At 40.8% G+C, this 15139-nt stretch overlaps 1 protein-coding gene across 1 annotated transcript in view; it reads left to right on the top strand.

Annotated features, from left to right (window-relative positions):
• The window catches only part of LOC103390248 (mediator of RNA polymerase II transcription subunit 13-like), a 90024-nt gene extending 74897 nt beyond the window's left edge, over nt 1-15127 (top strand). The window contains exons 5-10 of the mRNA XM_008326032.3: nt 9191-9336; nt 10126-10332; nt 12139-12303; nt 12866-13016; nt 13130-13234; nt 13626-15127. Coding sequence (XP_008324254.1) covers nt 9191-9336; nt 10126-10332; nt 12139-12303; nt 12866-13016; nt 13130-13234; nt 13626-14280 — 1429 coding nt within the window. The 3' untranslated portion in view covers nt 14281-15127. The remainder of the gene's footprint in view (nt 1-9190; nt 9337-10125; nt 10333-12138; nt 12304-12865; nt 13017-13129; nt 13235-13625) is intronic.
• Nucleotides 15128-15139: the final 12 nt, after the last annotated feature.

Raw genomic sequence — 15139 nt, forward strand, 5'->3', positions numbered from 1 at the left:
CGTAATCTTCAGAGGACGGAGATGAAACTGTTCTCAATGACTTCATGTCAAACATGTAGCAACAATTTGACAGTTGATTAAAAAAGAAAATTAGATAAAAAAGATCCCTGATGGATAAAATATTCAGGTGATTAAGATTTTAATTAGATTAAAATTAGATAATTTTAATATATTTTTACAAATTGTACAAATGTTTTTTTTCTTCTTAAATGTAGTTTAATGTTAATAAAGTAGTGTAACGATAATCCAGAAACACACACACACACACGTCAGTGCAGGGATTCTGCTGCAGGAATGTGTGTGTGTGTGTGTGTGTGTGTGTGTGTGTGAGTGAGTGAGTGTAACGATAATCCAGAAACACACACACACACACGTCAGTGCAGGGATTCTGCTGCAGGAATGTGTGTGTGTGTGTGTGTGTGTGAGTGGTGTAATTTCTTCATTTTGAGTCCATGAATATGTTGTCAGCTTGTACGCCCCCTGCTGTGCCAATCCCGACTGGTACTGTCTGTGAATTATTGAACATCCTGGAAGCAGAGAAAGAAAAAAAAGAAGGAAGAAGGAAAGGGAGGAGGAGGAGGAGGAGGAGGATGAAGAAGATAGAGTCTAGGAGAAATATGAAGAGGCAGCAGCAGCAGACAGAAATCCTCTGTAGATGCAGCAGAGCTTGGGCTCTATGGAGCTGTTGCATATGTACAAACACACACAGACACACACACACACAGAGACAGTGAATGCCTCCCAACCCACTCTCATTTCTTCTCTCATGCCTATATTCATACTTTTTCTTTATGTAACCGCCTCTTTTGTCTCTCCTCCTTTTTTTTTTTCTTCTCTTCCCGCACTATGCCTTCAATTGCCAACAGAGGGCGCTTCTTTGCCCAAACCCACACACAGTATTTGCCCCCTCTGCCTCGTGCCGGTTCCTGCTCTCTGCCATTGTCAGGCTTATCTTCCTGTTTGTCCTGTATGTGTCTCTGAGAAAATTCCAAAAACAAACCCACCAGGGTGTGTGTGTGTGTGTGTGTGTGTGTGTGGAGTGGTGGTTGTTCAACATTAGATTACAGTAGAAATATATATAAATTAAACCCATTTTGAGTTTATCTTCTGAACACTCCACTCTGTTTATTCATGTGCTATGATGTGACAGTCGGGGAAATTTGATGTAGTTAATTACGTGTGTGTGTGCACGCGCGCGTGCACGTGTGTGTGAGTGTGTGTGTGGTATGGAGGTAGGAGGTCATAAATTAATCATCACTATAGACATGTGAATGGATGTGTTGGTCCGTCTCTCTCATTAGTTCACTCACTTCTTTAAAGGCTCTAAGAAACACACGCACGCACACGCCCACACACAAACACACACACACGCATACAGAGCGTAATGTAGGTGATCTCATTTGCATTCCTAAGCATATGCATAAATAATCTTTAGCCTGTTTCTGCAGCTTAACAGAGATTTCTCCTCAGCTGCTGCTCCATCTCACCGATCCTGGGTCGACCGGGCTGAGAGGGAAAAAACAAAAAAAAATCAAAAAAACAACAACAAAAAAAAATAACTCTGCGTCTCTCAGGGACTCCTTGGTTTTTAGACATCTCCTAGGCAACAGACATTTTGTGTTAGGTCACATGATCAAGGTCACAGAAATGTCCAAATAAGAAAAAAATCTAAACTGGTACTAAACGTACCCTTCCAGTTCTCCTCACATCTGTTCTACCACAGCCAGAATGTTAATGTGTGCAACCCTGGATGAATGGAAGTGTGTGGCACATGTGCACCCCCCCCCCCTCGCCCTCCTCTCCCGCATCGCCCCCCCACTCACACATAGACATATCAGCATGAAGAAAAAAACAGCCCAGAGTAGAGAAACTCCAGCTCCCACTTGTAATGACTGAAACAAAGAGGTCACATGTTCCTCCCGTTCTCAGCCTTTGTTCTCAGCAGTGAATGACGACAACTGACTCTGGACCAGTAGGTGGCGCACATTGCCCGTAGAAGCTGGAAGGGTTAGGGGTTTAATTCCGACGCTCCACTCGTCCACATGTCGAAATGCTCCCCAAGTCTGAGTTGCCCCTGGTGGCCGTTCTGGAGAGTTGGCAGTTAAAATCTGATTATATAAATATATATAATATATATTATATATTATATAATATTTAATGTATTATATATAATTTACATTATATATATATATGTATATATATATAATATATGTATGTGTAAATATACATATGTATACATATACTGTATGTATACATATTTATATATGTATACATACATACATATATATATGTATGTATGTATAAAACATATTTTAAATGTTATTTTATTAGTATTCCTTTCTGATAGACTTAATTTCCCAGATTAACCAGATTAAACAGAACTAGTAAATGATTCATTCTTTCACTGTGGCCTGTTGTGGACCAGGACCAGGTGACCCACAGACTGGTATTAGTCTGGGCTCCATTACTCTGAAATCAGGAGTCAAAGATCAGTGTAGAAATGTATCCATCAAACAGGAAATTTTCAACTCACTTTTCAAAATGGCTTTTCATTTTGCATTTATCCATCAAACAGGAAATGGTCACTTTTCAAAATGGCTTTTCATTTTGAATGAATTTTAAATAATTACTGGACGTTGACGTTACGTTGTTTTCTCTGCTACTGTTCCCAGTATTTTCCCATGACTCCTTTCACATTTTCTTGATTTTGTTTTCATCACAGCAGTTAGAATACACTGAAAACGATGAAATTCCTTGAAAGGATTTATTTCAAACTTTAAACATCGACACTGATCTTAAGAAAGTCAGAACTTTGAGATTCAAGTCATATCTGACAGAAAGCTCATCATTTAGAAAATTCATCCCATACATTGAATTTTCCAACATTGTTTCTCCATCTTTGAATTCAGACTTTTTTCAGCAATAAATAAAAAAAAGAATTCCATTGAATTCTAATTAAGTTTAATTTTTAGTTATGATCTCAAAATTTTGATTAAAAAAAAAGTCCTCAGCTCTTTAGGTAAAATCCTTCTGTCTGGTCCTCACTCTTCAAACCCCGGTTTAAACATTTGACCTTGTGAAGTGCATTTCTAACGTTAGGAGGCACCAGCACAGAGGGCACCAGCACAGAGGGTACCAGCACAGAGGGGACCAGCACAGAGGGTACCAGCACAGAGGGTACCCGCACATGGAGCCCCCCCCAGCATTGGCCTCATCAACACCTCCTTCCTCTCTGTTGTCCTCATTAGGGCCCCAGACCCGGTGGTTGACCCACGTCTGTGTTTATCACCTTCTGGTTGTGAATCCGTATGTAAAGCTGCACTGAGCTGTGTGTTTGAGCACAGACACGCTGATAGCAACAGTGGCTAAAGCCCCCCGCTGAGGGGTGGCTGAATAATACATCAGTCTGACTCGACCACCCCCCCCACCATAGTCTCCTGTTAACAGTGGAGTGTGGCCGCGGCCTTGTCTCTACAAACACCTGCATAAACCCCGCTGTATTATGCGTGTTTGGTGAGATTTGTTTGTATATGGAATAAACGTATTCTGCCTGCGTGGTAGAAAACGTATGTGTACACACTGCTCACAAAGAGCTTACAAGAGGATAAACATCCTCTACATTAGTCCACAAACAGTGGAGCAGACAGCGCCGCTTCCCTCGGTGTCTCTCAGAGACACTCGGCTGCCGTAGAGAGGATAAAAATAACTCATCCCGGTGCTGGTAGTACAGTCGAGGTGTAAATTAAACAGATTAATCCTCCATATCTGAGATAATCTAAGAAAATGCAACTGTTCCTGCCCGGGGTAAATGAGCGCAGTTAATTATTTCCTATCCGCTAAACAGATCATGAGCTTAAAGTGCCTGGAACAATGGAAACAGTAGCTTAGTGTGTCCTTAACGCCGTCATTTTAGCTTTTATCCTTTAATCTAATCTCGGTTTGTCTTTATTTTCTCCAGAGAAGTCTGATGATGAGGAGAACAAGAGATGAATTATTACTGTTTTTACAACCGGGTCAGATTTTAGTGAAAACCCCATGTAGCTGCCAAGTTTTGTTATTCTTGTTTGGGGATTTTTTTTTTTTCTCCAAATGTGTAAATCGTTTATCCGGATGAAAATAATAGTGTTACAGGATTAAAGTTTTAAAAGTGTTCCTAGAAAGAAGTAACTAGAAACCCCCCCCACAACAACAGCAGTAAGTGATAATGAGCCTCTATTAGATTAAATACGACTAAAATATGTTTCTATTTATAGTATTAATCTCAGCTGAACCAACTCTAGAAGAGGTAGTAAACCTACTCTGGTGACTACTGTTTAATATATATTATAAAAACTCTATTAAACTGGGCAAAATTTACATTTACTGCAGGTTAGCTCAGAGCTAGCATAATTAGCCTAATGACTAAATCTAAAATTAACTTTCTTAAAGCTTTAATTTACTTTAAAATTTACCTAGAAAGTTATTTAGTCAGTTAGAATTGACTCTTTTTAGTTAAATGTAGTAAAATAAAAGTAACAAAAACAGATAACAACTTAGCTAAAATGACTAACTAGTTAGCTAAGACTAAAGCTAACAACGACATGGCTCAGAACCTGCTCAGCTGTAGTTATCAAAAGAAATTGCTCAAAAATGAAAATATAAACTGATTTATATAGTTATAAAAGACATACCATAATATTAAAACAAGTGATAATCAATATTTAATGGTTTTTAAAATGTTTTAAAGTCAGGAGTTTAACATAGAAACTAGCAACTTTAGAAATGAATGACTGTTAAGAATGTTAAAAAAAATGAGATGTTCACCAGAAGTTATTTAAAAAAAAACAAAACAATTTTATTCAGTAATAGTAGAAAATGGCCAAAAGCTGTTTTTGTGATTTAATGAACATGGCCTAAAATTGACCTACGGTGGCGCTGGAGAGCATTTCAATAAGCAAAAAATTATAATTATGAATACTGAATAAAAATAAAGGCAAAAGTGCTGTTTTGAAGGAAGCTGTTTATAAAGTTATAAAAACTGTAGCTTAATTGATACTATATTTATACAATTATATAAATGTATTTATTTTTCATCTCTAATTTTAATCTCTAAATCACAGTTCTTTCCAGTTTTGGCTTCTCCCTTCAGACCCATGCGTCCGTTCACGTGAACACGTTAACGTCGTAGCGTGTGACGACCGCAGCTTCACGTCTATGCGGTGCATTCGAACGACACACACTGACACGACGTGTTTCAATTTGCTCTAGCTCTATGTTCTGTGATTGATGTGGGTATGAAAGTGTGCTCAGTGGCCACTCATTAAAACTCTGATCTCATCGATATGTGTGCAGCAGGAGCAGCGCGTGCACCTGAATTATTCACCTCCTCCTCCTCCTCTTCCTCCTCCTCCTCCTCCCCTTCCTCCTGCTCCTCCTCCTCTTCACTCTCCTCGGACTCTACCTTCCTTCCCTTCCTCTAATCTCCTGCCTAATCTCCTATTGTCTATTTTCTCTTTGCGTATCCTTCATTTTAACCTCTGTCTCTCACTCCGTCTTCATTGCTGACGACCCCTCTTCCTCTCTCCCTCCCCTCTTCCTCTCTCCCCCACATTCTCCCTCTCTTTCTCCCTCTTCTCCCCTCGTCTCTATCTTTCAACAGTACTGTCAGCCCTGAGGCCAGACTCAGCCATCACTGCTCTTCATTTATTAATACCTGTACTCACACAGACCATCACATCTACCTACACACACCCTACACACACACCCTACACACCCTACACACACACAGATGCTTGTCAAGTGCACAGAAGTCCCAGAGGAAGCCGGGAGCCCGGTGTGTCCGCACACGCCAGCTTACCGTGCAGGAAAATGCCCTCTGTGGAAGGACAGGGAGAACGGGTCGTCGGCGCCGTCTGAACACACGCTTTTAACACCGAGAACGAATTGTTCTTTAACTGGTTTAAAACCATGATAACGACCTCATATTTGGCCCCTGATTAGATGAAGTTAATCTGTTTAAATAATTATGCCGCGTTTTAATTGATTCTAAGGTCAAAGTAATAATGAATAAAAAAGAAAAAAAAAAAACCAAAATCTTCGGGACATTTTGTGGTTTTAGCAGAAACGCTAATAGGACTCGGTACCGATTTCTCCCTCTTATAACAGGGAGGTAAAAATACACAGTGATTCCCTGCTTCTTTTTGGCAGAGGCTGCAGTTTTTAAAGGTGCACTGCTTTTTGTAGACACATCAGTACCACACACACACACACACACACACACCGCTCCCATAAAAAGCAGTGTAATAGCTATACACAAAGAATTATTAACACAAGAGGGAAATAAAGTCTTAATGGATGATTTTTTTTAAATAGTTTTATGTAACGCGTGTACTGCCTGTTACAACAGAAAATAAATAAAGACAAAAATACAAAAAAAAGAAGAAAAAAACAAACACAAATGAGTATAATGAGAAAATCAATCCTGAAAATGTAAATTTAAAAAAAAAAAATTAAGATTTATGGACTTATCTTAAGTGTGGATAATTGAACATTTGCTCATAAAGAATCTGAGGACGCTCAAATGTACTGTATAGTACTTTGTTAGAGTACTCTGTGAGTACTCACGGCTTTTAACATTGGAAGCTAATGCATCCGTGAACTTTTGTTAGTGATGATGTCACTCGTCTTCATCGACAGCTATTAATGAGGAGAACTCCTGTATGATGTTTTTTTAGCACTCGTCATTACACAACCAGCCAGAAGTTGGCAGCGTTGTGGGAAAACTCTGTGACTTTTGTAACAAAAGTTGAATCGAACTCAGAAGTCTGTCTCGGCTGCTCGAGAAAAATGATGATGAGTAAAATGTCAGTTGAATGGGACGAAGAGTGGAGATCACCGGAACTGTTTTATTAAAGGTTCCACGCTCCTCACCGTGGGCCACAGACTTTTTGCACCGTCCAGTAAATAGTGCTTGTTTCTGCATATGTGCCGGCAGTTAGTGTGACTGCTGCTCTTGACATGCAGCTGCTCCCCGGAGCTTCACTCTGCAGTTATATATAGCTCTTCTCATGCTGTAATGATGCACTGAGGACAGGGTTGGAGGGCAGCGACACTGGAGGCATTTCTGACTCATGTGTTCTGTGGAAATGGAAATTGTGGAAGATGATGATGAACTGGGCTGTTCGTGCATTCACACACACACACACACACACACACATACACGCAGCCTGTCCCTGTAGGTGTGAGGGAGACATGTGCTGAGCTGTTTGGTGCATGCATATGTATGCGCCCGGACTCCTGTGATTGCGCAGACCTGTGCTTTGGCCACCTGCTGTGATGAAGCCGTGTGTTTCTCTGCGAGCATCCAGAATGTTTATGAAGCAGAGAAAATTGGCCACATGCTCTCCCCCCTTGCTTCTCAGGCTGTGCTCAGTGCCACCTGCAGGCCGTCAGGGCTAACGCGACAGAACGCTCTGCTCCCTCGTGACTGTTTAGTTCTGACTGTGGAAGCGGCCGTTTTATTGAATTTGATGATCCATTACGACTCAAATGGAGGTCCGGCTCCCTCAGGGCGGAGGAGATATTGCATAGGCAGCGGGGTAATCACGGAGAGATTACACTACCTGCTGACTTTATCCTCAGACTCCAAATGTATGAACTGAGGAGGTGAGGAGCTTTAGAGATTGGTAATATCCACCGGTGGAGCTGCGGCGGTGGTTAATGATGTCCAGCACGCCCACTGGTGCGTAGACGGTAATATCGTGCCAACAATTACTCCTCGATGATTAAAAAAAAAAAGAAAAATAGAAAAGAAACAGGGATGCGTGATGAAGTATGGCTGTGCCAGGCAATAAAGAGGGCTGTGCATATGTAAACACGCAGTCACTACCATCGCTCATGAGCAAATGAGGATTTATACCTGCAATAAGGAGCCAGCGTGATGGAGATGATCAATACAAGGCTTTTACAGAGACACAGAGTGTTGGCCAATGCTTATTTGGAAGGAAAAGCCTCCGCCGTCAGTCATCGCGCTGACTGACACATCCGTTCTGTGCATTTATTTCTGGATAGATTTGATTCACGGCTTTATTTAATCTGCAGCTTAACATAATTAAGTGCAATTTCAGTTTCACTTTGAGCTTCGGTTTGATTATGATGACACTTTGTCTCTGGCATTGTCACAAGCTATTACAATTGGACACAGAGTAATGTCTGTTTTCACTGTTCAGGCTCAGCGTGAACGGAGCCGTTTGAACCACGAGCAGAGATCGAGACAGAGTCAACGGTGACGTTTGGGTGTTTGATTTTAGAACGTTCTGTAAACTGGACGATCTGAATCTAAGAAAAATATATTAAACAGCCAAACTGAAATGAGTTAAATTACAGTTGTACGATAACATGACACTTGAGATGAAAATAAAATGAGAAAAGACAAAACAATACAAGTAGAACTAAGATGAGCTGAGATTAAATAACAGAAGATTAGAGTTGTGATTTATTCAGATCACAATGAACAAAAGCCAGTGATGTGAGATCAAATGACAAAGGACGGGATTAAACCAGATGAGATGAAATTAGTCAAGATGAGATAAGAAAAGAAAGAACTCCCCACAGAGAACTTCTGTCCTGTTCTGTTAGCTTAGTAGATAAGACTACCGTATTTTCCGGACTCTAAGTTGCTCCGCATCATTAGTCGCAGTAGCCAAAAAATGCATAATGAAGAAGAAAAAACAAGGCTGTCAGTGTGAAAATAACAAACATGTAAATTCTTTAGTGGTACATAAGTAGCAGATACTGGTGCACAAGCCTAGAGTGCCCTCTAGCGGTTCTCATGTGAAATTATATATTTAAATATATAGGTCGCACCTGAGTATAAGTCGCAAACCCAGTCAAAGGATGGAAAAAAAGTGCGACTTAGTTATTTTATATGATTAAACGTGATGAGGAACATTGACCTGAATCTAACACAGTCATAAAGGAGTTTTTATACTTTTTTTTCTCCCTCAAGTTCCGTTGTGAAGGTTTCATCCAACAATCATTTTTGTACTCGTAGTACAAACTCGTAGTACTTCGTAGTAAATCTCAGAGTGATGTTTTCATACTCTGTCCTGACGGGGTGGGGGGGTCAGTGGACCCTCCCCTCAGTTCTCTGTTCCACTCCTGTACAGCTGCGTTCTCGTGATCTGAACCTGTGTCTGTCTCCTCTCCCCAGTGAACACCTATCATGTTCCTTCTCCTTCTTCCTCCACGGGGAGAGCAACGTGTGCACCAGCGTGGAGATCGCCCAGCACCAGCCCGCGTACCACATCACGGAGCAGCACATCCGACTGGCCCAGAGCTGCACTACTGGAGTGCAAGGTGATTCCACCGACAGTTGGAGTTTTCTGGACTGAACTGAACAGAATATACTGTATACGACATGGCATGTACTGTATTAGAGTATTATAGGTGTGAGAGTAAGTAGCAAAACTCACACTACATGCGTATTACTACAATGAATATTACATCAACATTTCCAGTCAATATTAGTATTAATATAACATTAATAATAGTGATAATAATAATAATATTAAGAATAAACAATGATACAAATAATAACTATATTTTATGAATATTATACTTATATTATTAATAATTATTATTAGTTTTGGTTATTAATATTGTTTTATGTATGAAAATATATTATCAATATTATTAATATATTTCATAGTAGTAGTAGTAGTTGTTGTAGTAATGTTATTATAAATATGACGGCACATAACTTGATTAGTCACTTCTGAATTCTGATTAATCGCGATTAATCTTGATTGTAATTGATTGACCCCTTAAATATGTCTTAGCAAAAGTTTCTTCTAGGCTAATATTTTGGTAGTTTTATATATATTGGCAATATAAGTTTGTATTTTATTTAGTTTTTTTTTTTGTTACCAAATGTTATTGGCTAGGTTTTATGTTTTTCTGGTGTAAAAATGAATTCTGATCGCACTTGAGCTGAAATGTTTAGAAGAAGTTTCTCTGTGATCTGGATGCATTTACTGACTTTATTATTAATTCTAGTTCATTCAAGTTTAACAGGAGAAGAACTCAGGCCTCAGTTAAAGTCTGAACACCGCTGCTACAGACCGCGTGTTTTTCGTTCACCTGCAGTGATCCTGAGTCCGTACGGACTGAGCGGCACTCTGACTGGTCAGGCCTACAAGATGAGTGACCCCGCTGTACGGAAGCTGATGGAGGAGTGGAGCTACTTCTACCCCATGGTGCTGCAGCAGAGAGAGGGAAGTGGGGAGAAGGAAAAAGAGGAAGCAAGTCAGGCGTATGACCACAACAGTCATGTGGCGGTGGAGGTCATCGTAGGTAAGAAAAGTTCATTTTGGATTAGTTGTATGACTAGACAGAACAACTGCTTCATGCAGTATGATTTATACAGGATTACACGGGAATAAATATATCACTTTCACATACAGCCGTTTTTCCCCAAAACTATTTTTAGGGCACCATTGGCGAAAGCCGGACACTGTGTTATCGGGATTTCATTATCGAAGGAGAAAACGATAACATAATTATGCTAATATCGGACCGATAATATTGGTCGGTTGATATCATCGGACATCGCTAGTTTAAATGTTGTGGCGTAGATATTGAATGTCGTTGTTAACTGTGTCGCCCATCACTACTCATACGTTACGACGTAATAATCTTAACTGCCTTCACATTCACGTTACGGCTTTAATTCCAGGCAGTGAAAGACGACTTCAGAATCCACAGGAGTTTTGATTGTAATCAGGTCATGGCAGTGCTGTGGGAACAGACTGATTAGACAGTGCTGTTAGAGGTAACTCCCTGTGGTTTCCACAATGACTTCCCCGTCTCTGCGCTCCTCTCCCTGCTCATCCCATGCAGTTATTTCCTTCTCATGTCAGAGATCTGCTAACAGAGTGTGAGGAGCGGTGCAGTAAAAGGACGTCTCAGTAGCTGCCTCTCTGCTAATGCCCCTGCTGGAACAGCCGGGGAGTCTACATGGAGACTGAGGACGAATCAAAGTGATGGAGATCTCTGGCTGTTTCCTGTGGCTGAGCTACATTAATGTGCTCTAATGTGTTGTCATTACTCCGCTCCAGTTAAAATCATCTCCTGTGTCCTTTCCTGTCCACTGCCATGTGATGAGGCGGTAAAACAAAGAGGAGACATCTGCGTACGGCTCCCGTTCTTTTCATGGACTGTTCTGTTTGGTGGACTTTGACTGAGTCATTCTTTGATTCATCGTCTTCTTTGACATTTTAACATGAAAAACAAGGAAAACAAAAATCATTTTCAGCTTTAAAAAGTTCTTCATTTTCCCAGTTAGTAACATCGTATATTAATAGAGATTTCCAATAATATTGGCCAATATTAGCATCAATAGGATTTTTTTTTTTCCTCCGATAATGAAAACCTGATAACACAATGCCTGGGTTTGGCCCAGGTGACGTGACCTCAAAATGGTTTTAAATTGAAAGTGAAAGTGAATCGTTGTCATGGTGACACACTGCACCACTGCACACAATGAAATGTGACCTCTGCCTTCGGACCAACCAGCTGCATACAGTGTATCGGTATCGGTTGATATCGGAATCGGAAATTAAGTGTTTGGACAATATCGGCAAAAAGTTAATAACGTACATCCCTGGTTTAATTGCGACCATTACGGGACAAAGACGTCTAATGGGCTTGACCACATGGAGTCGCTGCTCTCCTCTGGTCTGTGGTCACGTGACATACATGGATCAGTTCAAGTTTACATATCCAGGGGACGCTGCAGCACAAAAGTATGAATGTGGGAAGTTACCCTGAACGACTATTTATTTTTTTACGACCGATTTATTTATGAATTAGTCTCAATACTTTATGAGAGCAATCGATACGTGATCGATACTCGTGTGAGTATCACATTATCAATACCACGGAATCAATACCATCACTGACACAAAGCTCCTGTTTTAGATCAACTGCAGTTTCTTTAACTTTTGATTTGGGAATCTCTAAGAAAATGCACTTTTTTTTCTTTAACAAAATTTTAACAAAACATTCAAACCCAGTGGCGACGGTCGATTCGTATACTCTGGTTCAACGGCTGACAGTTAACGTTAAATTTTTAAAATATCGTCTCTCTTCTTGTCCCAGGTGGGGTGAGGATGACCTACCCAGCTGCCTTTGTTCTGATCGCCCAGGGGGACCTACCAGTGGAGCAGCCCCCACCTGTTCCTGCAGCTCAGGGCCTCAGCAGGGAGATGAACCACTGCAGCGTACCACTAACCCCGCCAACGTCACCCGAGCAGCCCTGCTCCGGTAACTACATATACGAACAAAAGAACCTAACTGTACACGCAGGATTACTTCAGTCGATTAGTCAGAGGTTTTTTTTTTCTGCCCTCTGGCCCTGCGTTTGACCTATGACGTCACATGTGCAACAGTTTTAATGTATATAAACAAATTTGTTTTTTTAAGCCTTTGGCTTCATAGGAATGGAGACTTTTTTTCTTTTCAGTTTTATAACTTCTTCCTCCATAATCTTTCTAATACGATCCATTTTGAAGCTAAATCTCGAGCTACTTGTTGGCTATTTCCATGGATTAGCATTAGCTTAGCATTAGTGGTTTAAGGATGGTTCTATCTGTCCAGCAAACTTTAGACATACACAGTACATTTAAGCCCTACATTTTGGTTGTTTTCATGTTTAGAAAGTAGTTGTTCTCACTGCCTGTCAACAACTATGTATTTTTTTTTTTTGGTTTACAAATTTTAAAGTCAAATTTCCCAAACTTGTTAATCCTAAATTAGCTTGTCCCAAAAAAATACTGCCTTCAGAGTGGTTTTCTGACGTATTGATTTTTTTTTTTTGTCTCTCCAGCAGACAGTGGCTTTTTGGTCCCCCCCTCCCCCGTCCCCCCCCCACCCAGCAGCACCCCGAGCATCAGCCCAAAGCATTCTGGGAAGAAACTCACTTCTCAGGTGGTCCATCAGGCCTGGAGGGAGTGCTACCTGAACCAGCCTCAGCATGTGTAAGACAAAGCATGAGTGAGACGCGGTGGCACAGTGTGTTTGTTGTGACCACCGGTACAACGCAGGCGTACAGTTGAGCTGCTGCCCTCATGGAGCTGTTTATTCCCTGCAGGCTCAATCCACCATCTGACGTGGCGCCTAAGAAGGAAGTGCCAAATGGAGCTACCACATGGGACTTCAATGATCTGGGAGCGAGGGCGTCCTGCAGCTGCTCCAGGTAGACCAGAGCTGCAGCCAAGCTGTTCACTCTCAAAGACACACACACACACACACACACAAATGGACATAGCTAAGTATTTTAAGGCAAATTAGTGCATTTTTAGTTGTTTTTGAGAAACTTTAATATTTGGAGATTTGTTCAGAAACTTATTGCAGTAGTGTTTTACTGTGATCAAAAGTTGTTGTACCAAAAAAGTTGATTTTTTTCTGAATTTTAACAACAGAAATGGACATAGCTAAGTATTTTAAGGCAAATGTTACTGTAATAGTCCGAAATATACCAATAAAAAAGACAAAAGAGAAAACAGATTAGTCTGGCTTTGGGTCTGGCGAGTATTTTGTTGTTCTGAAACTAATTTTCTTTTTTTTAATTTCACACGTTGCTGCAGGTTGAGGCAGCAGAAGCTGAACCTGACTTCCACGTGCAGTGCCAACAACCAGTCCAGTGCCAACACCACTCAGTCCACCGGACCCTCATTATACCCCCCCTCCCTGCCCAAACACAAGACCAGTGAGAAGACAGAGAAGGCTGACAAACAGTCCAAGAGGCCAGCTATGATCCCCTTCCACCACCGTCTGTGTGTGACACAGGAGACCCCTCTGGAACAGGACTCATCAGGGGGCCCACAGCTGGCAGGTCTAGTGGCGCTGGAGCCACCTATAGAACCTCTGTCTGCTCTGCCAAGTTGCAAATATCCCAAACCTCTTTCCAGGAAAGCCGCTGAGTCTCTGCTCCACTCTCCCATGTCTCCACTTCCTCCCACACTCAGCCCTCACCCACGGGTGCAGGACCCAGAGGTTCTGGACGGGCCCATGGAAATGGCGGTGTGTCCGGACGGAGCATCGGGTCTGGGTCTGATCACCAGTGAGACAGCGATGTACACGGCTCTGCTGAGGCAGAGAGAGACTGGAGCTGGGTGGTGGAGAGGATTCAGGACTCCCAGAACTGATAAGACGGACTTCAGACCCCCTGAACTTCCTAGTGACAAGTTGGAGGAGGTGAAGACGGAGGCCGTCACTGAAGGAGCGCCACTAAAAAGGTAGGAGACAGAGGCAACAGAAATGTTTAGCTGTAGATGCTGGAAGAATTGCCTGGGTTATCAGTGAGAATCAAACTTTTTTAACGCTGAGACACAGCCACCAACATTAGAAACACGTCTCCTGACACTTTAAACCAGTGGTGTCAAACTCGTTTGGTTCAGAGGCCGCATACAACTTAATTAGGCTGGACCAGTACAATGATAACATAATTAACTATAAATAACAATAAGTCCATGCTTTTCCCTTTTTTCATGCAAAGAAGAACAAGTATATTAGACATTTATTATTATTATTATTATTTAATGAAATTGAATTTTGCCAAAAAATATACTAAACATTAAGTGCTTTTGTATTTTTCTATTTTCCAAATTCATCATATGGGCCATATTGAACACCCTATTGTGCCGGTTTTGGCTTGCAAGTCGTATGTTTGACACCCCTGCTGTATACCCTACACTGCAAACAACAGCTGCGCTACCACAAGTTAAATATTCTTAAATAAATCTGTTTTTAAATTTTTTTGTTATTTATCATAAAAACTGATATAGCAAGATATTGCAATGCAAATGTGTATATTTATTGATTTTAAGAAAAAAAATGTTAAATGTTCAGCACATTTCTCATCAAAATGTTTCCCATCAAATTAGAGCATTTTGAGAAAACAAAACACTTTTTTGGAATGTTTTGGTTATATCTTAATTTCATGCTGTAATGGTCAGATGTTGAAAGATTTCCATGAAATAGTAAAAAAGAAAATTCAAAATTTTATCTTTTCTGCATGTTAAATCTTAATTTCATGCCGCTATGGTCAAATGTTGAAACAGGTCTATGAAATCTTTTGAAACAAATATATATATATATA

This window comes from Cynoglossus semilaevis, chromosome 14 (assembly GCF_000523025.1).
Source record: "Cynoglossus semilaevis isolate Cse_v1.0 chromosome 14, Cse_v1.0, whole genome shotgun sequence".
NCBI lineage: Eukaryota > Metazoa > Chordata > Actinopteri > Pleuronectiformes > Cynoglossidae > Cynoglossus > Cynoglossus semilaevis.